This window comes from Lathamus discolor, chromosome 6 (genome assembly GCF_037157495.1).
Source record: "Lathamus discolor isolate bLatDis1 chromosome 6, bLatDis1.hap1, whole genome shotgun sequence".
NCBI classification, from domain to species: domain Eukaryota; kingdom Metazoa; phylum Chordata; class Aves; order Psittaciformes; family Psittacidae; genus Lathamus; species Lathamus discolor.
The window spans coordinates 90,865,409-90,888,725 of NC_088889.1; the positions used below are offsets into that span (position 1 = coordinate 90,865,409).

Below are 23,317 nucleotides of genomic sequence, written 5' to 3' on the forward strand. Positions count from 1 at the left end.
ATCGCGTGGCTTCCTTTCTGTCCCCGTCTAAGCTGTGAGAACTGACGTGGTGGCTGGGCTGCGGGGGGAGCATCGCTGGCGGGCGCCAGCAGCAGGGATGCAATGAAAAGCTTCCTTCCTCTTGGAGAAGAAAAGGAAGAAATGTGCTGGCAGCAGCGGCTGCTGATAATCCCTTTCCAAGGCTGTAAATCTTCCCGCAGCTTCCCCAGCAAGTAATCCAGGAGATTATTACACCTTTCAACGGGATCAGCCTCTTAAATGCGCTCTCTCCTCCCCATGCATCTTGTGTTTTATGACCTGACTCTGTCTGAGGACAGGGGAACACAAATTATGCTCTTCTGCAACCAGGGGATGGGCACTGGTGACAGTTTTAATACCTCAGGTAACAGGGATCCATGGGATGCTCCCATAAATAAGGACAAATTGCTCTCCAAGCTGTGGACTCTGCATCTGGTTTGGTCTGGGATAACCCCAGGGTTATTGGGGTGCTCTGGGTGAGCATAGCGCAATTACATACATAGCACATACTTACGTGCTTCTGATGGCTATTTCTTATGGAGCAGCACATGGTAGGCTGTACAGACATAAAAGCTATTGCTGGTTCAAAAAATAAAGGAAAACCAATGCCTGGGATCACCAGAAGTCTGTCCAAGGTCTTTGTTTTCAATCACAAATAGAAATTACACGTATTGGGTTTCACTAAATTATCCCCTTGCAGCAATGGGCTGATCATTCCTGGTTTCCCACCTAGGCGGAGGAGAGCATGGGAAGCACATAAAAAGCCCACAGAATCTAATCGGGGGTGTGTGTGTGTGTGTGTTAAAGTTATGTGGCCAGCAGAAATGGGAGTTCCTCCCTTTCGTAGTGCTCAGTTGGGCAAAAGGAAAACCAGCCTGGTTAAGAGCAGCTCCTAAAGACAAATGATGGAGCACAAGAGCATCAGGGCTGGTTTGCCCACGGCACTGCACTCACATGGCACGAAGGGTGTAACAACCATCCCTCCGACCACCTCCTCTCCGAGCCTCCCCACTCCACCTCACCCCATGCAGGCAAACTGTGGATAGATCCAGTGTGGGTGCTCCAGGGATCTCTGTGCGCATGGGGAGATGGTGGTTTTCTGTCCCATGGCTTAACCCCACACAGGGAACAGCACTGCTGGGTTAAGTGCTGAGGCGCTGGCACAGGGTACCCAGAGAAGCTGTGGCTGCCCCATCCCTGGCAGTGCTCAAGGCCAGGTTGGACACAGGGGCTTGGAGGAAGCTGCTCCAGTGGAAGGGGTCCCTGCCCGGGGCAGGGGTTGGAACTGGATGAGCTTCAAGGTCCAAAACCATTCCATGAACATCCTCCAGCATTTCCAGTGCATCCATCCTCTTGCTGCCCTGCAGAGCCACGTCCTCAGGGACAATGGCTGCAGGTGGTCCATAATGGCCCACAAGGTGGCCTGAGCAGCAAACTCCCAGCTAATTAGCCCAGGGCAATTAGCCAGGGCACAGTGCTGGCGGCAGGACCTGCCCTTGATGGCACAGGGTCCCTGACATCCCTCCTTGCCTCTATGATGGGTTGAAGGCGAGAGGCAGCCCAACGGGCACGAGCCCCGCATCCAACCCTCGGGTGCCAGCCCCATCGCAGGTGCAGGAGCAGCAGGATCCCTCCTGAGGAAGGAAGAAAGGAGGAATCCACATGTCTGCCAGAGCCAGCCCTTCCCCCTGGGCAGCGCATTGACAGCTGCTTTGATTTGATTTGCAGATGCTGACGAGGCATCGAGACACGTCCCCAGAGCCATGAATAATTTCATGTACTTGTGTCTATTTGATCTCGGTATGGGGCTGGCCCGGCCCCGGCCCTCGTGGAGCCATGGGGAAGGAACGGGCTGCTCCAGATGGCTGCTCCGAGGCCACTGCCGCAGGGCTGCCTGTGCCCCTATGGCACGTGCTCCGGGGAGGAGAGAGCCCTTTGCTGTGCTCTTTGCCCTCCTCCATCCTCTCCTTCTGCTCAGCATCCCACTGGTGAGCCAGGGACCCCCAACAGCTTCCAGGGAATGGAGAAGTTCCCCCCAGGCTCATGACATTTTCAAGTCTTTACTACAGTTTCTCCCCTTCTAAATGGACACAAATGAGGATTTAGAACTTTCTGGAACTGGGATTGGAAGCCACACGCCAGGGCCACCAGATCCTGCTGGCATCAGCGAGGTTTGGATGCTCATTAGAAAGCAATTAATGCATTTTGGAGTAATAAATTGGCCATAAACCCCTATGGACCAACACACAAACCCATCACTGAACCAGTTCACCCAAGCACTGCTTGATGTATACCTTGGCACTACCTGACACCCACCAGGTATCGGGTCTAACACACGAACGAGGGGATCTGGAGAGGAGGAAGAGATGGATGGGGCTCCAAACCGGGCAGCCAGTGAGAAATGCTACTGGAAGAAGAGACCAAGAAAAACTCCCTCCCTGGGATGCTCAGCTCCTGCTCCAGCACCATTTTCCCTGTGTGAGAATTCCAGCTCCTACGCCATTAGATAAATCAAGCAGTAAAAGGTACGGACACAACTCACGTTTTAAACCAAGCAAATTCAGCTGCTGTAAGGAAAGCAATCTTAATGTAACTCCTGCCCACAGCACCTTCCACATCCAGTTTACAACGGCACTAGGTGAATCTGATGACTTGGAAACCAAAGATGCTCCGAGCAAGGAGAGAGCCAGAACCTTGCCCTCGAGCAGTGCCTCTCCCATCACCGTGTGCTGACCCAGAGCAGGGTGAGACTCCCAAATACAGTTCATGGAGGCTTCTGCAGAAACACTTCCCCAGCCTGGCTTTCCCCTGCGGAGCAAGCACTGAGCCCTGCTCGAAGCTTCAGCTTCAAACCAGGCACGAGTCATTCTGAACCGCATCCAAATCTGTCTCGTTTCTACCTAAGCAGACATAAATCAGTCCTTGCTCGTGAACTGGAGCCAGGTCTGAGGTCTGCAGTGAAGCCGCGGGGATCCATCAGCACAGTTTCCACTGATGGTTTTAAGCTCTCTTGGCTGGATCCACAAAGGTATTTGGGAACCTAATGCTCACCAAAGGCACTGGTGACTCCGTGCTTCAGTCCTGCAGTGAATGGGATGTCCCATTTGCCACCCCAGCGCTCCAAATAAGGAGAACCAAACTGGTGCCTTGCTCTGTTCTGGTTCACCCACCTCTTCATCCCACCCTTAGCTTGCAGGAGCATCCCTCACACCGCCCTGCATGGGGGAACCCCGCATGATGCAGCATCAAAACCTTCCAGTGCTGGAAACCCATCCAGGGTTGGAGCAGGAGGGTGGACAGGAGCCAGGAGTGCCAATCCTGCCCTCTCTGCATGGCGCTGGACCAGCCCAGCTCTGCTCTGAGCAAGCAGCACCTTCAGGAAACAGCCCCAAAGTGATGCACAAGCCAGAGGGTTTGGCCCGAGGGAGGATGCCTGGGCTGGGTTCAAGAGCTGGCACAGGAGCAGCATCTGCAGCATCCGCTCTTGGCTGGTGCATGGGGACCCTCTGTGGGGCAGGGAGCAGATGTCCCACATGCGTGTGGCCCCAGACCCACTGCAGTGGGGCGGGGGGAGGCAGGAGGGGCAGGAATGTGCTGAGGCAGCGATGCCACCAGCATAGACCCTTTGGTCCCCAGCCATGGGCAGGATGCAGCCATTGCCATCTCCCCATTGCTGCTGTGATGCCTTTGACAGCTCAAGGAGGGGATCACTGGGCTGCTGCCCACCCAGCTTGGCAGGAGGCATGGCTGTGTGCTGCCTGGTGGCCTGGAACAGCAGCAGCTCTGCAGAGCAGCAAGTTACCTCCAGGTTAACCTATCTGAAAGCAATGGTTGCATACAGCATCTCTATGTCTGCTCTTCTCAGTGTGTGGCCTGGCAGCTCTTGGCCAGTCTATCAGAGATCTGGGCATACGCAACACTCTGTGATGATGCTGCCAAGCAAACGTGGTCCAAAACATCTGCATGCACAGTAAAGAGTGGCCAAGCCCTGCTTTGCATCCTTATAGCCCCTTCAACAGCACCTCATTGCTGAGGGGCCTCCCCAGGACCACATCTGGATCAGGTCAGGAGGAAGAGGAATGCTCACAAGCTCTTAGAACCATAGAATCACAGAATCAGCTGGGCTGGAAAAGATCTTCGAGATCATCAGGTCCAGTTGATGAAGTCTAAAGTTATCCCATCTGAAAGTGATGGTTGTGCCTGACCAGGAGAGCTGCCTGCAGTGATGCAGGGCTGGAGCCAGAGATGCTCAGCCTCCTCCTCACCACCTTTCCCAGCCAAGAGAGCCATAACTGCATATGGAAGGAGAGAGGTTTCACACTGTGGCTGGAAAGCAAAGCCCAGAGAGTGCCCATACGCCCCCCAGAAGAACAAACCACCCCCTTCCCAAAGCAGAGATCACAACAGCATCCATCCATCAGCCCGAACCCCCAGCTTGTGCAGTGGTGCTGCAGTTTGTAGCCTCCCTCCTCAGCTTTGGGGAGATAACAGGGGGAAACCTCAACCTAATCCCCTTGCAGTGGTCACATCTCAGCTCCTGGCCGTCCACAAAGCACGTGTGATGGCCCTGAGCTGGAGGAGCTCGTCTGCCCCAGTGACAGACACCAGAACTGCAGCGTGTTTGGTGTTTGTCTCGGGTCGGATGCTGTCGTGCTGCTCTTGTTGGGATGGAAAATGCATCCAGTTTTCCACAGAAACACAAAGAATCCCCATCTGTGTCAGATTTGTAACACAGCCCGGGGGGAGATGGGAAACAAATTTAGCTCCTTTTTTTATGTACTATCAGAAAAAACCCTGTTTCCTGGCAAGGAGCAGAGCTGAGCTTCACCCCGGAGCGTGGTGATGTGAGCCATCGCCATCGCTCACACATCCCGAGCTGCTCCATGCCAGCCCATCCCTTGGCATCTCCCAGTACAGTGCAGGAGCCAGGCAAAGGGAACTGGGAGAGGAGCTGTGTGACATGCAGCTCGCTGCCAAATGGTTCCTCTCCCCGACAACCTGCTCAGCCACTTCCATGTGTGTGCAGGACTTCGCTCCCCGTCTGCAGCCCATCACACGGGACCTAATAACCGTTTCCTCTGCAGATAAGGGAGAAGCCTCAGAAATCCAGCCAAGTCTGGACAACAAGGTTTCGGGATGCTGGGATGCTGCCGGGCACCCAGCAGGGCAGAGCTCATCCATCCCATCCCCTTGTGCTGTGGTGCAGCTGGTCCCCAGGCGAAGGAAATCCCCCGCCGAGGAGGGAGATGTGGGTGGATTACGCACTTTCCTGGGAAAAACAGCCCAAAATCTGCTTCTGCAGCTCCAGAGAAAGGGAATGAGGAGACATCGGGAATGCTGAGAGGATATGGGGGGGGGGGGGGGGGGGTTCCAGCCCCATGGCCCTGGAGGGGATGGAGAGGCTCCACTCGCAGCCTGGCCGGTTCAGGTCTCTCACCCTGGCATCAGTGCTCCCGTCCTCCCTCCTTCCAGCAGGAACAATTGGGAATTCTCTAGCAAAACATTTCTTCACTGGAAAAGCATGGGTTTGTGGCAACCGGGGCGGTTTGTGGGAAAAGGACTGGATTGGGATTATTTTTAGCCTGGCTTCCTAAGGAAATGTGGCTTAAGCAATCACACGGTCTGTCTGCCTGTCCACCCGGCTGTCTGCCCGCCTTCCCCCAGCCATGTCTGATCCCAGCGCCCAATTCCAGACGGATTTGATGGAGGACGAGGATCAAAAATAGGAAGTTTGCACATTTCCAAGAAAAGCTGTGGCCGAGCAGGAGCTGGGACCCCAACCACTGCCCTTGGCTCAGGGAAGGGAACTCCAGCACAGCCCAAACCCAGCATCCCCATCCACACCAGGCCCGCAAGGAGATTGCTTTAGTGGGCTTCAAGCTCCCCGCATCCTACTCAGTACCAAGGTATTTGGGTGTCCAGCTTTGTGGAGACAGAGAAATGCATTCCTGCTGCTGGTTTGTACCCAAATTGCCTTTTCATAAGGAACAAAATGAGCAAGCAGCATCCCAGCACACCCAGCCCCATGATGTTAGCGTGTCTCGAGCTACAGCGTCTATTCCTGATGAGGAAAAGACTCTCAGGTCAGGCTAAATGGTGCCTCTGCAGCACAGGAGGGACTGGAAAAGTGGGATGGAGAAGCTGCAGCAAGGAAAGGCATTTCTGCAAAGCTCCAGGCTCAGAGCTTTGGAAAGAGGGATGAGAAATTCAAAACTCGGTTATTTGCTCCCTGGATATTCTGTGCCATCGTATATACCTGAGACAGTCCTATGCTCTCAGAAGGTGGTGGCTGGTGGAGCAGTGGAGGTTGAAGTGCGGAAGCTGGCAGAAGCAGAAAGCTGCTCTCCGTTTTGCCCTGGTAGAGGAGGGGAATGAATCTTGCATCGCCTTTTGCACTGATGCAGCAACGATAGAATCACAGAACCCCAGGCCGAAAGGGACCTCAAGGACCATCTGGTCCAGCCTTTCCTGGCAAAGCATGACCTAGACTGGATGTCTTGGCAGAGTAGGTGACAAGCCCACACCATCCCACCGGTGTGTGATGAGGCAGCAGGACCACGAGAGGTTCTGCTCCACAAGGATGCTCAAGGCTCCATCCTGCTGCCCCATAAAGCTTAATGGGACCTTGCCTCGCTTACACAAGCTCCTTGGGAGCCCAAGACCACCACGTCTCCACCAAGACCACCAAGGCAGGGCGGGAGGAAATGCTTGTCTGCCTTCAAGCCATGAGTGGTGGGAGCAGGAGCCTCCTGCTATGAACACCAGCAGCTCCCAGCCACTGCTCCTCCATAAGCAACCAGCGCCCGTGTGCACTGCCCCTCATCCCTGGGGACTGAGTTGGGGCGAGAAGAGTGGGCATCCCTTGAGGGTATCAAACATCCTTGGCTGCTTTCGATTGTATCAGCCCCTTGGATGGATGGGCAGCAAAGCAGCCCAGAAAGCACTGGTTGTTTCCATTTCAGAGAGGAAGGACCACCGGGATGGCCTCTCCTGGGATTTGGGGCTCCCTTTGTGCCTCAGCAAAGGATGCTCTGCCCATGGGTATCTGCCCAAACATCCCCCACCAATATGGGCTTTAAAAAGAGGGAAGGACAGGGATGCTGGGGACAGTGACACCACATCGGGGTTCCACCAGAGCCTATAGGCACAGGGCTCCAAGGACATGAGGGCAATGCTGTGATGGATCACACCATGCCAGCAGGTACCCGTGAGGATGCCACACGGGTCGGGGTGAATTCGGCTTTAGGATGAAATTTAGTGTTGGGGGGAAGGAAAAAGTAGTTCTGGAAAGTCACCTTCCAGGAAATGGATTTTCCCCTGCTTGGCTGGAGCTTTAAAGCAAAAGAAACACGAAACCAACCCAGAAAACTTCTTCGGGCATTTCAGAATAGGTTTTTCCCTGGTTATTGTGAAAATCTAGATCAGAAAGCGTGTTGGGTAAAATATTCAATTCCCCACAGCCTGGAGAGCCTCATCAAAAATCCATTTGAAGTATTACTCTCAAATCCCTCATGGCAATGGGATATTTTAAGGTCAGTTAAACTTATTATTCACTCAAGGTTTTCTTTCAGGTCCCTGCATATTTCAAACAGATTTTTCCCCATCTCTCGTCCAACTGTTACAAAAAGTCCTTTCCTCCCCCCACCTTCTTTTTTCTTCTGAAAAGCAAAGAAAAGTTGTCAAAAGAAAATACCCTAATCAGAAACAGCTCCTGAAGCCTGAAAACGCGCTACGCTGTGGATGCGCTACCCAAAAACACTGACGCTATCGCCACATTCCTAAATCCCATGACTTTTACAGGGCTGAATGGAGCCCTGCTTGGCAAAGAAGAATTAACCCACTTTTGTTTGTTCTTCTTTGCAGTTCGTTTTCCTTGAAACAAGAGATGCACACGCACAGATCGGAGGGGTTCTCCCATCGTGCGGCTTTAAAAGCTGCAACCTGCTTTATATAGGATGCCCAGCTTCATGTCACTGCAGTTTCTGCTCCCTCCCCTCAAAGGCCTCCAGGCACTTGGGTTTGGTTGGGGTTTTATATAAAGGTCTCCCCAAAATGACAAATCTTCAGTTTCTGAAGTGTCGCTATAGCTCTTGTAGCAGCACAGATAACCCAAGACGGGGCAGCTCCCAAAGCGATGGTACCCATGCAGGATCTGCCCCTGAAGTGACCACACGACAACCCCAAAAGCAATTTATCTGCTGCAAAACTGTAGGTATTATAGAGAAAGTATATATCCATATACCTATACCTGTATCTATACATCTATCTCTATCTGTATCTATATCTATATATCTCTATCTATAGCTATATATCTATATCTGTATCTATATATCTCTATCTATAGCTATATATCTATATCTGTATCTATATCTATATATCTCTATCTATAGCTATATATCTGTATCTATATCAATATATCTATCTGTATCCATATCTATATCTCTACATCTATCAACCATCCACAGAGAAACCTGATGGCTGATTGCAAGGTTCTGAAGTAGCAAAGATCAGCCTTTCCCCTGGAACACAAAGGACTCCTTTCCACTCAAAACCTCCCCAGCTCTGAAGCGCCGACACCGACCACATCCCATGTTTCGCTTGGCTTTGGGAATTATTGCTTTGTGTTTCAATAAAGAAAGCAAACTCCTGCTTTGAAGGAGATTTCACTTTTGACCACAACAAATAACAGCTTGGGTTCCCCAGTGACCTGCCAAGGGCTTGTGTTTGTGTCTTCCCAAAGCCAGAAGCTTTCCTGGAGAGGAGCTCCTCTGATCACCCTTAGGAAGGTGCGATCCGGGGTCATTTCCAAAGGCAGCCTGCACAATCCCCATCTCCTACATGTGGGAAGCTGGCTGGTGGTAACAACAGAGCACAACTCGATGCTGCAAACCTCTCCTCTCCTGGCCAGGAACACTGCCCAGTCAGCATTTTCCATCTTATTCTGGCACTTCCAGAGCCTCTTGGAAACTGGAGGAGAAAATAGGCTGCTGACCTCATAGGAGGTTGAATGGATGGACCAGAGGATGCAGGTTCCTGCCTGGTCGTGTCCTTAAATCACCTCCTTCATCATGCCCTGAGCCTGTCCTATTCCATCCACCTCCTGAACTAACTCGTCCCACTGTGCTCACCACCATCCCTATAAGGAAGATATTTGGCCATAGAGATGGAGCATGGCAAAGATGAGAACACCTGAAGGAAGCCTGGACCAGCAGGGTCCTCCCAGGCTCTCCAAGTCCTTCCTAGCTTCCAGGGAGGACAACGTGGCACTGGGTAACCACCAAAAGACTATCCTGAGGACCAATCCCTAGCATCATTTCAGGCACCTTTATCTCCATCCCCAAACCCCTTCAAACACATCCTCCCTCCTCCCTTGCCCCACGGCTCAGATGCTGCCAGGAGGAGGATGACACCTGATAGGACCTGATTTCCAAATTCTCTCCCAGGAAGGACAAATGCTGCAGCGCAAATGGTTTGAGCTCAGCTTCTCTGTGAGTTCTAGAGTTCAGTAAGAGCCAGAGGACAGACAGTGCAAATCAGAACTCACTCTGCCCAAGTTCAGTGTGTGCTTGTCCCATGGATCTACTTGTGCTCTGCTCCAGGGAGCTGATGGACTTTGTCATCTTTTGGCACAGATATTCCTGTTTTCAGCCTGATCAGTGTGAATTAGACCAAGAGACTCCCCCAGGAGTGGGCTCTTTAGACCCTGTAACATGTATAGGGACTGGGGCAACCACAGAGGCACTTCCATATCCCTGGGATGGGGGGGTCATCCACACAGATCATTGGCTGCTCCCTGAAAGATGCTCAACACTTACACCCCACATAATAACTTCACACATTTCTGAAGGTCTCAAGCAATATTAAGAGCTCTACCCAAAGCCACGACTAACACAGCCAACACAGGAGGCAAACTGAGCAGAGAGGACATCGCAGGTGCCCGTAATCTTGCTCCAGAGAGCAAAGAGTTTAGGAGTTATTAAACAGTTCTTAGGACTTCCAGCCATCTGGCCTGCACTTCTCCGTGTATTCAATCAGACATATGCTGCTTTTATCCCCCCCCAGCACTGCCAGCTCTCCCCTCCTCTCTGAAAACACGTGCATCCTCCCCGCTCTCTGCTCATTTTCAGCTCAGCACAAAGCAGAGGCTGCGCGTTCAGCGCAGTGCAGACTTCCAGCAGTGAAGATGCCCATCAGAGCCACTTCCACCACTTGCATCTAAAGCTCAGTGCTTGCCCAAACCAAGGCAGCTCTGGCAGATGTCATTTCTAGTTGGGAACCCCACCGCTGCAAAGCAGCATCATTCCACCGAAGCCAATGGCATCCTATTGATTCATGCCAGCCACGGCATGGGAGGAGGGATCTGTGCACTAACACATGCAATAACACATCCAGGCTATCCCTGTCAAGGTGTGGGACCACAAACCGTCTTCTCTGATCAGCTCACCCTTTGCATCTTTCACTTCCAGCTGTGGTTTCTTCCCTCTAACAAGCAGAACACCCAACCATGGGAACCAGAACAGCAAATAATGGGATAGAAAGAGGAATCCTGCACTGCTCCAGCAACACAGGCTCCTAATGCCCAAGCCAACAGCATCATCCTGGACCTCTACAGTCTGTAACTGGCAAGAGAATGAGGAGATGCAGCAGTCTGCCCAAGGACAACCAATGCTGGCACATTACTGTTGGACACAGGAGGAGATCTAGGAGCTATGGAGGCTGTTTCGGAGCTGCAATAATGACTAGCAAGAAAGAGCTGTTGGTTCGGATCAGGCTTAGATCCCACGGGGCATGAAAACTCCAGCGCTGGCTCTTTTGCCACGTGGAGATGGCTGCTCCAAAGCACATCTTCATCTTCACATCAACTCCGGTTGCACGTTCCTCTTCCACGAGGCTCCTCCATAGACCCCCCCTTCAAGCAGGAACAGCCTCTTTGAGTCCGCAACAGGGCAAGGAGTGACTTATGTTTAATTACACACTGTCCAGGGTCTTAAGTATCAGGCCAAGTGCTACCAGATGTGCAGGGCTCCCTGTCAAAGCGATCCGCAGGCTTGAATGCCTGCCTGGATATTTAATATGTTGGTATCTGGGGTGTGAGGGTCAGGGATGGGGTTGTCGATGCAGATGCTACAAATCTTTTCTACTCTTACCATCACCTTTTAATAACACCATAAATCATCAGGCACTTCTCAGGTGACCACATAATTGCCCCTTTGTGTATCTGGACTCTTCCCCTTCGCTGCCATACAAAACTGCAAAGGAGACCTGCCGAGAACAAACCCCAGGGTCTTGCGTGCCCCATCTCTCCTGTAACAAGTCATCTCTTGGCATATGTGCTTCAGATGCATTGTGGCAGCATGGGGAAAAGACAAGTAACTGATACAGGAAGATTAAAACAAGGTTGGATCAGTCTGTTCCTAATGCAAGCCTGGCTGCTCGCAGCCCTTTGATTGCAGAGAAAGAAAAGATGGAAATTCACTGGAGGCAAAGGAATTAATTAAAAGGAGAATAAAGGAGCATCAGTCTGTTGGAGTCCTGGCATCAATTCTGAGCCTAGTTTTGAAGTGGCAACAGTTCTACTTGCTCTTTAAAGCTGTTCTTCTGCATCCTGGGCAGTGACTCAGGCAACTAACGTGCAGCGTGTGCAGGGCCTTGTGGTAATGGCCATACAGGGATGAGGTGACGCAGCCAGCACAGCACCTACCTGCCTGTCAGGTCACCCAGCCACTGCCCCAGCATCCTTCCACCTTCTGCTGCTCCTGATTGCTGTCTTCCCATCCACTGGCACATTCAAACCATGGCGGACTTCAAACCACGTGGAGCCACAAGCCCGTTGGTTTCCTTTCCTCTTCATCCAGGAACCTGGCTCCAACTTCACCCAAGTATAGGGTTTGGGGACTGCTTTCAGGTCAGAGCTGGGTACACTGCACACACACACACACACAGAGCTGTGTAATTCATCAGCCCATGACACCAGACGACCAGAATTCCACTGACAGCAAGGTGTGTGTTAACACTTGGAGGCAGCTCGCTGAGCCGTGATGCAAACACTGACATGAGGCTCCCACAGCTGTGCACAGCTGGAGTTAAGTGGTCACCAAACCTTGGCAGGGTTTAAGCCTCCATTTGCCTGTATTTTAAAGGATGTTTGCCAAGAAAGGAGTGTTTTGAAGAGGTTTTGTGCCATTGAAGTGATCAGTGCTAAAAAGGAATCGCTCGTTCAAGGTTCCTGTTCAGTAATTCGAGCTTTATGAACTTTCAACATGACAGAGGCCTTATCGTGATCCCTGCTAAGTCCTGTGAATACAGCAAGCCCTCACCTCAAAGCGAGGAAGTATTAATTGTTAAAATCCATACCAAGATCAGAACTGAACCAGGCCACCTCTTGTTATCTGCCTTGTAACAAGATCAGGATCAGACCAAGCGTGCTCTCATGGAGGACGCCGTGTCCCTCCCATCCGCACAGTGGATGATCAGCCGTCACACCATGCTCACAACCTGGGCTCGTTACAGCTACCTGCTGGGACCAACGTGGGCTGTACCGGGCTCAGCAGCCCCATCTCCTCCCCAGATTGATGGGCCCTGATGCTGCTGCCTCTGCCTCCCTGTGGGATGCAGTTGAAGCAGCAGAGAGGACCTCCGTCTGCAGCACAGAGCAATGCTCCCCCCCCATCACACCCAACAGAACCAGAACCCTCACCCTCCCATCTAAACCATGCTACCTAAGATGAAATCAAAGCTTCAGACTCTGGTAGGAAGCTGTGGCTGCCCCATCCCTGGCAGTGCTCAAGGCCAGGTTGGACACAGGGGCTTGGAGCAAGCTGCTCCAGTGGAAGGGGTCCCTGCCCGTGGCAGGGGTTGGAGCTGGGTGAGCTTTGAGATCCCTTCCAACACAAACCAGTCTGGGTTTCCATGGATGCAGAGCGGGGTGCAGGGATGCTCCTGTCACCAGTGCCGGACCCTCATCTCCTGATCCCGCAGCATCCCAGCCCTCCCCTCGGGGTAGGATCAGACCTTCGGGGATGTCTTTCTCCCTTCTCTTCCTGGCAGCAGCCCAGCCCCTGCCCGACGGCTCCTTTGTGCAGGAGAGGCACCAGCGGCAGCTCCGCGCCGCCCGGGTGGCAGCCGAGCGGATACAGGTTGTCACGCTTGGGTCTCCGGCACCGCGGGGGGGACGTTCAGCTCCATCCCTCCCCCAAAACGGGCTTTTCATGGAGACAAACGATCCCTTCCCTCAACAAAACCTAAATTCTCAGCCCAAAGTACTTGGCAGCAGCCCCTTGACGCTTTTCTCATGGCTTGTGTGGCAGAGGAACATGATTTGCTCAGATATAAAGGCAGCCGGAGGAAGCGGCCGATGCTCCTGCTGAAGAATAATCCCCCCCCAACCCCATCTACACACCCCACTGGGCTGTCGCTTGCAGGGATGGAGCCTGCAGGTCCCAACCAGCCAGGTCTGAAGCTGGGAAAGGCTTTTCCCGGCCATCAGCAACACACCCATCTCCGAGAGCCACCGCTGCATCTATTGACAAGGGTTGAGGGATTGCGCTGACAAGCGCCTGATCAATGGCATTTATCGAGCCCCTTCCCTGCTCCTGGTAATTGGAGGGTTTCTTTTGCTTCCACTGTTATTGACATTTCCTCCCTGGTAGGGTGTCCGTGGGGGTGCGGTGTCACTTGGAATTACATGGGAGGAATGGGAGCAACAGCACTCAGTGCGTGGTGAATGGCAGGTAGAAGTAGGAGAATCTTTTGGGGCACAATCAGCACCCACAAGAAAAGGAAGCAAAGAAAGGAAGAAAATGAAATAAACCATTCTGATGTAGCACCGCAGAGGTGGCAGAGGCATTTCAGGGTCCTGCCCCATCCGTACGGAGAGGCAGAGCAGGAGGCTACAGCAGGGAATCAGGAGCATCCCAATCCCTTCCTCACTGAGCCGTAGTTTGCTATGGGGGCTTGATTTCACTTGCAGCAAGAAGAGCCTGCTTGTGCTCACAGCGGAGCCATCCTGCCCTCCACAGCCACAGCCCAGGCCCCTCAGGACCAGGGGTTGGGATGCTGAGGGCTTGGAGCAGCTGGGAAGTTGGGCGATGCAGGAGGGCTCCGCCAGCCCCATGCAGCGCTGGGCAGGAGGCAGAAGCGTGATGTGGCCTCCGGGGATGTGATCTGTCACTTTGCTTGTCCCTTCCCATCAATCACCACCAGGTCCTTCTTTTCTCCCTCCGCAGAACACAGTGCCCCCTGAAAGCGGCTGCTAATTCACCAGCTGAACCAGCCCAAAGGGTGCTGGTGAGATGGGCAGCTCTTCATTCCACCCATAAACACCTCCTCTGCACCCATGGGTAGGTGCACACACAGACACAGCCACACACACACTGTTTAGGGGTTAAGTAATAAATCAATAGCAAAGTGGTCAGCTCTGCAAGGACGCTTAACAAGGTCACATCCTTACTCTCTCCAGACTAATGACTGGAGATTACTAATAAGACCTCAGTGACAAGTGACTATATTAATGTAATTCTCCTCTGCTTGCAATCAATTTGGTGTGTTAAAATGCATGGTGATCTTGGGCTCCCGGGATGCTTGTGCCACCCCCAGCACTGGACCAGAGGTGTTTTATTCCCCTCATGTCCCTGCCTGGCCAAGGGTTTGCCTTGGTAGAGCATGTTTGGCATATTAAATCCCTCCCACATCCTGCTCCGAAAGTGCTGCTGTTCCCCTCGGCCACCTAGAACATTCCTGTGCTGGTGCTTTAACAGCCCAAACCATGAAAGTTTTCTGCACCTGGGTCTGAGAAGCTAATTTCAACCATTTCACCCTGTATTTTAGTCTCAAATGGTGCTGGTCCAGCACTCTGCACGCTCCAGGTCAGGGTGGCTCAAGTCATGTGCCAGAATAGGGATGCTCCTTTTGGTCTGTGGCCCTAGAACGTCTCAGCCGTGCAAAGCCTGGATCTCTGCAGGCAGAATCACCCCACTGCCTGCAAACACCAGCAGCACCCAGGGTCAGGATTGACAACCCCGTGCACTGGGACCACTTGCGGGTTCAAATTCGGTTAGCCAGCGCCTGGCTCTGTGCCCCGGTTACCGCCCCAGCGGCCTGACTGACTGCAATACCTCCATTTGCATTTCAAACGACTCTTCAGATCAAGAGTGACTCACTTAAAGGATGCATGAATAATCCTGAGGACGTTCAGACTCCTGTGATCTGCGAGCTGTCTCTGCACGGAGGGAGAAGGGGGCAAAATCAAATGGGTTGCTGTGATTTTTCCATCCAGGACCATTACCACTAAAGGGGAGCGTGGACATCCTTCTGCAAGGAAAGCTCCATCTCGAAACATCTCCCTGCATGGACCAGACCTGACCAGGCTGCCTCCACTCTCAACTGCACTTTGGGCTTGCAACCAAGTGCTTTTTAAAGACAGGCTGTACATCATGCAGAACATCCCTCTGCTCCTCACTTTCAAACATTTCTAAACAAACTCAGAGAGGAATGTGTTGGGAGGCACACAGGGAGATCCAAGAGTTCCACCGGCTCCTCTCCCTTCCCGGTGGAGAAGCTGATGAGCTTTCAGCTTGCTGAAGCAGGTCAGGGAGGACACGGTGGTCAGGCAGGCACAATGCACCTCCTTGGTGCTGGGGCTCATGGAGCATCTCCATCTCCCTCACAGCACATGGCTTGGATCTCACTGGAGGGCTGAAACATAGCGTGAGAGCAAGGGTAGGGATTAAACTGAGCTGTCCAAGATGCTCCATAGAGGAGGGCATCAGTGGGGGCACCTCACAGGACCCAGGAAAGGGGAGAGCAGATCGCACCCAAGAGCTCCAGGCAATTCCACCCTCCTGAGCCCTTTTGGCCAACCCAAAAGCTGGGATATGAGGAAGAAGCCACCAGGCTCAGGTCTCACCCAGCCCCATCAGCTCTTGCTCCGGGGCAGAGCACGGTCCTGCAGGACACTGGAGCATCCCTTTGACGCCGTCTTCCTAAGCAGGAGGATTTCCAAAGCCCTTTGAAAAGCCATTTAGAGCTAAGTCCTGGTATTAAACCTGGCCTTTCATTAGGCAGGTTTTCAATCTCTGCCCGAGCCTGTTCCAACTAAAAGTTTCCTAAAAGGTCAGGAAGCAGCTTTTAAGCATATTTGGCAATTAACTATTGTAGCCCCCTCCTTGGCTGGATGCGAGCTGCCCGCTTCCATCCCAGGGGATGGTAATTACTGTTTTATAAATAAGCTTTGAACTCTCTTAAGTAACAGCCTCTCCTTGCATAAAAGCACCCTCGAAATCCACCGGCCTTCTCTGCGTCTAAAAATCACCTCTGAAAACCAAACCCAAACCGTGACCGTTCGAGGATGAAACCCCAAAACTCTTACTCCGTGATGACTATTACAGAATCCCAAGGGTTGGAAGGGACCTCAAAAGATCATCTAGTCCAACCCCCCTGCAAGAGCAGGGTAACCTACAGTACATCACACAGGAACTTGTCCAGGCGGGCCTTGAATATCTCCAACGTATTGCTCCTCAATAGTTCAGCAAACAGAAACCTCGCAGCGTTTGCTGCTGTTTGGGAACTTTTCATCATGTTTGGCGTCTTTTCAGAGAGGTTACATGTAGGTGATAAAAACCAGTCCCTGTTCATGCATTTAAATTTCCAGCCAAAGAAAAAGGGCATAAATAGAGAAGAATCTTCCTAAAGGCATCAGTTCACATAATATTCACTGTTTAAACCAGCCCCATCACTCCTAGGTGCCCAGCTTTATGTATTTAAGCAGTCTGGGATAGCAATGCTGGCAGACTTGAGATCCTTTAGACACTCGGGTTACTCCTGCCCACCCCACTGCACAGCCTGTATATGAAACCACCATTTATTTAAGAGACAGCGGCAGGGAAAGCATTCCTCAGCCAGGAAGACCGTGGCTCGTTCCAATCTGCAAGGCCCAGCTTTCATCCGATAGAAATCACAGCCAACACCAACATGCAGCTTTAATCACTTTAGCCTGACACTATCTACGTAACAACACATGGAATAACCCGGCTTAACGCTGCCCCGCAGCTGAGCCAGGCTGGAATTCCGACTCTCAAACCCGCTTGTATCAGCAAGAAGAACTTCACGGGCTTTGGAGCTGGAATGAAAACTTGGGAGCTGCCACGTGAAAGCAAGGGAATAACATCAGTGTGGAAATAGGGGGCTGGATGGCCAAGTCATGCTCCTCAGCCCAGCGCTGACTCGGTGCAGTGGGAAAGACCCCTCTAAACGAGGCATGCAGAGCCCCCCTTGCCTGCCCTCAGTAATAAATGCCTTTAAACAGTTTCAAATGCCAATTCCTCATCGTGGCAGTTCAAGCTATTTTTAATCCCGCGTGAAAGCGGTTTGCAGAAGACCCAACTTTGCACGGATTACGGATCACTTCCCAAAGCCAGGCAGCAGTAAAACAGGGGCACGCCACAGCAGGGAGAGCCGGGATGCACACAGTGCTTAAGCCCTAAGTGTATCCCAGACCAGTTTGGGTTGGAAGGGACCTTAAAGCTCATCCGGTTCCACTAGGGACACCTTCCGTTAGACTGGGCTGCTCCAAGCCCCTTCCAACCTGGCCTTGAAAGCATAGAGCTGAGTCTAAAGCACTGAATAAAAGCAATGTGCATTAAATAAAAGCTTTAAAATACCTCTTCCTGGTTACAAAATCTCAGCTTTTTCTCAGGTTTCCTGCATTTTTCCTTTGCATTTGAGGATTCATTTTCAGGACACGGGGGTGAGGAGAGGGGAAGCTGATAGCGAAAGGCTCCATTTTTGCAATGAAAGATAAAAAAGGAGGAAGAAAGAAGAGCTCACAAAGCAGTAAAGCACACGGAGCACGTCGCAGGACTGAGTCCCTGCAAATGCACCAAGAAAAACAAGGGCCACTCAGACGTGGAGACCTGAAACGTGAGTCCATCAGGAGAACAGATTAACTGGTGTCAATGAATAAAGATAACGTCCCGGAGCAGGGCTCAGTGCATCGCCATCTGACTCCTCGCAAGGTTCTTTTGTCTCTTCCCACCTATGTGTTTCTTAAATGTGCCTGTGAAAAGCTCCCCTGGAAAGGGATACAAGCTCCCTGCCAAAACGCAGCCGGGTGACTCCAGGGTAGCCGAAACCTCGGATTTTATTCAACAGCTTGCACTATAGAGTGTCTTGATCTGTCTGTACAATCACAGCACACACAAAAACCCCCTCAAGGCATCTACTTAGCTCCACTTTTCAACTGCCAATAACACTCACAGCAAAAGTCAAAAGAGCAGCGCTGGAGCCGCGTCCTTTCCCTGCCGCTCAAAAGCTTCAGGGTTGCAAGGTTTGGAGATAACAAAGTCTGGCTCAAGAAATCCTGGATGCCTTTCAAGAACATTATTAGCTCCCATGAATGGGTTTGAAGGAGAGGGGAAAGGGGGGAAAAACCCAGCCCAACCCCACATCACATGGAGCAGCTCTCTGCTCACTGCCTGCCTCCCCTGGGCACACACAGATGCTCCCAAGCTGGGACACCCCTGGCACTGCTCAATGCACACATAGAATCACAGTGTAATCCATGACGAAGCACGTGAAAAGTTCCTCCTCTTCATGTGCTGCATCCGATCAAAAGAGGAAAGGACAATAAAAACCTAAATACAGAGGTCTGGATCCCTGGGATGGCTCTGCAATGTCAGAGGATGCCCGCTCGCTGTGTGCCAGGCTCCAGCCCATCCACTGACCAAGAGGCATTTACCAGCTGTGATGAGCCATCCCATATCTGGCCCCAAAGCGTAAGAAAATAAGGAGTTTTTTCTAATTCCTATGAAATCCAGCATGCGCCATCACCCAGGGTGCGGTTTCACTGAGCACAGTCCCAGTGCTGCTTTCTTGCGCGTGCTTCACTCAGGGATGTGAAGGGTTGTTGGGAGCCTTGGCCCAGCCTCATTCCTGTGTAACTCTTTCTTTGGCTATTGGAAAAAGGCAGGAAGAGGAGATGGAAAAGAGGGACTCAGATCATAAATAATACGAAACAGAGGAAAAGCATCACGTTGAGCTGATGTCGCTGCAAAGTTTCGGCAGATGGAGACAGGGCAACTCTTCTGTGGATAAGCGACATCAGACCGAGTGCTCTCAACATGAATTCCCCCAAACTCCCTTTTATGCAAACCAGCATCTGCAAAGTCCTTTCCCTGCACTGCTCCGAAGCCGCCGTTATCCACCGTGTCTCCTGCTCTTTTCCCTCTTCCTCTTTTCCCACAGGACCGCATCCGCGCTGAATTACGGTGCCAGGCAGACAGAGCGGTCCAAACCTCCGAGCAGCATCGGGCTGCTCCGTGGGAAACAAGCCCGGCTCTGGCAGCCAGAACGGGAACAACCCCATGCAGAGATCCCAGCTACACCCCCAAACATCACCAGTGGAGCAGCCTCCACCGGAGCACGCAGCCCATGGCCCCGCTTGCTCCCAAATGCACCCCGAATGCTGCCTGTGACCCAAACTCTGCTCCCCTTCATACCAAGAAGCTCCTGGGGTGAAAGCGGGTGCTGCTCTGCAGCCACAAAGGAGTTACACCCGTGCAGTTCTCAATTCACACAAGCAAGGGCAGGATTTGCCCCGTGCCGTCGCACCGAGCATCCCTTCATTTTGTTGCAATGAAGTTCTCAATATCACTGGCAAACAACTCGGGTTCAACCAAGTTCTTAATGTCTGCATTCACCTACGTACCCCAAAAGCAGCCAGGCAGCGTCCCAGGTTCCCAATAGGACACTCGCATCCCCAAACCAGACACTCGCATCCCCAAACCAGACACTCGCACCCCCAAACCGCCGCCTGAGTGGAGCTGTAGAAACACCGACACCCTTCATCACACACCGACACCCTTCGTCGCTTTATTTCAGTTTACTTTAAGCAGCTCCGAGTGCCAAAAAAATGAATATAATGCTTTGCTTTAGGATAAAAGGTCACATCATGCTCGGATTATCCATTAGGTAATTTATGTTGCTGTCTCAAAAAGGTGTTTAATCTTCTTATAATTAGCTAAACCTATAGTAAGTAACTCAAGGAATTCCACACGAGACGCTGCTTTTGCAGAGCATTTTTCTCTTCCCTAGCAAAAAAAAAGCTACTCAAAAAAAGGGACTTTGGACTATTTCTAATTTAAATCAAATAAAACATTCCGGTAAGAACAAATGGCTGCAGGCAGTAACTTATTGTAGCATAAACTACTCTGCACCCACAAGCAGATACTCCTGGCCACAGCAGGGGAATCACTGCAGAACTGAACTACCAAGAAAGAACAAAACCATTCCATGGCGATCTTTCCAAGGGATTCTTTTTTCCACATTTACTTAAGACAAGCAAGGACCTACAGGTGCCTTCAGGCCAAATATCTTGGCTTGAGCAGCGCTTGGTGTAATTTTGGTTTCCTAGCGCGCTCAAATATTTCAGCAATGTTTACACCACTTTGAGATACTCATTGGAAAAACCTGAACTTCTGTCCAACTTCTATTCCCCTCCGCTCCAGCACACCCCAGCTTTAAACATTTAGCTCTGTCTGGCTTTCCCAGGGAAAAATACCCTTGGTATAGGAAGGTCTTGTAAGAAGACAAAACAAGGGAGGCACAAAGGAGAGGAAACTACGGCAAATAGTTGTGCGTGTGATTGAAAACACACTCGGCGCAGAGCTAAAGCAAAACAACTACTGATTTTTCCCCTCACTGGAAAGGATGCAGCTTCTCCCCTGCGATGCGTCTGGCCCTGCCGAACCCCTGCCCTGCTTTAGCCCTCCGAATTTACCACAACCATATGCAGAATGATCTGAAAGCATCACTCTGGGCTCAGGCCAGGCTCCCTGCGAGCACTCCCTGCACTCAAAACTCACTGCGCAGCAATCCAAAACTAAGATTTATTTGTTCTTCCTTCGCTGTGGTCCTCGCTGTGAGCGTCTCACCGGGCTACGGCGATATGAAAGCGTTCGATCTTCCCTCTTTAATTATGTGCTCGCCAGTCATTAAACTCCCATTCTGCCAAGCGAGACCTCTGTTGGAATCCTCACCCTAAAAGGTGAGTTATCATCATTATTGCTCCTCGAGCAGCGCAGCTACAAACGGGACTGAGAAATGAGCTGATAAATCACGGCGCTATTAATACAGCCATAAAAACAAGCGCGCTACTTACTGCGTCTGAAGGTGCGTTAAGGCAGTACCTTTACAGCCCAGATGTGGTCTCGCAGAGCTGAAACTCTGCGGGTAAAATTACCACTAAAATTACACTTCCCATTAAACACGCCGCTTTGCACAGGTTATGATTTCGCCCCGGCTGCAACCTCCCCTGGAACATTAAGAACACGGAAGAACACAGCATTCCCGAGGGAGAGGAGGATGGAGCGGCAGGAAGGACAGGGAGAGCTACTCCTTTTATTGTTTTCAGATGTTTCTCCGGGAACACCGCAGCGCTTTTATAAACCTACACATTTGGATTCGCTTCAAAACAACGGACCAGATCCTTTCACGGGCTTTGTGGGACTTAACGCTCTGACTCCGCTTGGCCGGGCCGCTCTGGAGTTGGCCGGGAGACGGGACTTTAATAGACACCACATGCACAGTAGCTGCTCTTCCGAGTGCTTTATCTCCTGAAGAGTTCAATTCCACTGAAACCCTCACAACCAAGCAACTCCCTCGAATCAGCCGGCTCTGCCCTTTGACACAACCGAGGGATCCAAGCGATGCTGTTTCACCCTACCCCTGCCTTCGTGTTTCCAGCCAGGATCAAGCCCGCTCCTGCAAGCCGAGGTTCTTGCTCCCTTTAGCTTTATAAGCTACTCGAATAAAAGAATTCCTAAAGGAACCCGGTGGGGAAACGCTGGGACGTGTGATAATCAGGTATTAAAGGTTACAATCACAAAGGATGGATAATCAGAGGGGAAAAAAAGGTAAATTTCTGCTGATGGGTTGTCCCGCTCCCGGCCACCTGGGCTGCGGGCTGGGGAGCAGGGGAACATGGGGACACGGGAACAGGGAAGAACACGGCAATGGGGGCATTAGGGAAGACCGGCAGGACCGGTGCTCGCGTTCCCTCCGCTCCCGATTTTAGCACCGGCGCCGAAACACCGCCTTTTCCTCCCGTTCCCCGGCGAGCAGGGATGGGAGCTTGTTCTCCCCTGTGATCCCGCGGCTCGGCTCCCTTCGCATCCCCCCCCCCCCCCCCCCCCCATTAATTCCTCTCGGACCCCGTTATCCCCATCCCCAACCCGCCTGTTGCCACCCCCGCCTCCTCCACCCCACGGGCAGCGATTAGACCCGCTCAGCTCTTCACTACCGACCAGCGGCGTCCCCCCCCTCGCCCTTACCTGTACCAGCGCAGCCCCTTCTCGTAGCACCTGTCGAAGAAGTGGGGCTCCGCACCCACCGCCCGCACCCCGGGGTGCGCCCGCAGGAACTCCAGCAGCGCCCGCGTCCCTCCCTTCTTCACCCCGACGATGATGGCCTGCGGGAACCGCCGGCTGCCTCCGCCCGCAGCCCCCAGCGCCGCGCCGTCGGGGATTGCGGCGGGCGGCGGCAGCAGCAGGGCGGGCGGCAGCGGCTCGCAGGGCCCCGGCAGGCAGTAGAAGAAGTAGGTGAAGAAGAGGATCATGGTGAGGAGCAGCGAGGCGCGGCGGCCCCCGACGGGTCCCAGCAGCCGCCCGCTACATCCCATCGGGGGCCGCGACCGGCCCCGATGGGCAGCGCATCCCGCCGCACACACAACACACACACACCCCCCCCCCAAAGTCCCGGCTCCGCGCCCCCTGCCCGCCCTCGCGTACCGCCCCCCACGCGGGGCGGGGGCGGCAACGCCCCGGGGATGGAGGGATGGGATGGGATGGGATGGGATGGGATGGGGGGGCGGGACGGGGCACACGCGTGGGGTACCCCGGCACATCCCCAGAGGACCAGCCCCGGCTCCCCCCTCCCCGCTGAGGAGCCACAGTCAGGGGGAACCGCTTGCAGGACCCTGGGGAAGAGCCTGGCACTGACCTCCCGGTTTTCTCCTTTTTAAAAGAATCATGGAATGCTTTGGGTTGAAGGGAGCTTAAAGCTCCTCCAGCTCCAACCCCTGCCCCGGGCAGGGACCCCTTCCACTGGAGCAGCTTGCTCCAAGCCCCTGTGTCCAACCTGGCCTTGAGCACTGCCAGGGATGGGGCAGCCACAGCTTCTCTGGGCACCCTGTGCCAGCGCCTCACAGGGAAAAGGAGGCTGCAGCAAGGTTTTGTGGATGCACATGGGAGGCTGCAACGCCCTCGGCTGGGACTAAAGAGCCGTCAGCCTGACAGAGCAATTAGCA

At 52.7% G+C, this 23,317-nt stretch overlaps 1 protein-coding gene across 1 annotated transcript in view; it reads right to left on the reverse strand.

Moving 5' to 3' along the window:
* HS3ST6 (heparan sulfate-glucosamine 3-sulfotransferase 6) overlaps positions 1 to 22,716 on the reverse strand; it is a 31,970-nt gene extending 9,254 nt beyond the window's left edge. The window contains exon 1 of the mRNA XM_065684854.1: positions 22,344 to 22,716. Coding sequence (XP_065540926.1) covers positions 22,344 to 22,690 — 347 coding nt within the window. The 5' untranslated portion in view covers positions 22,691 to 22,716. The remainder of the gene's footprint in view (positions 1 to 22,343) is intronic.
* Between the last annotated feature and the right edge of the window lie 601 nt (positions 22,717 to 23,317).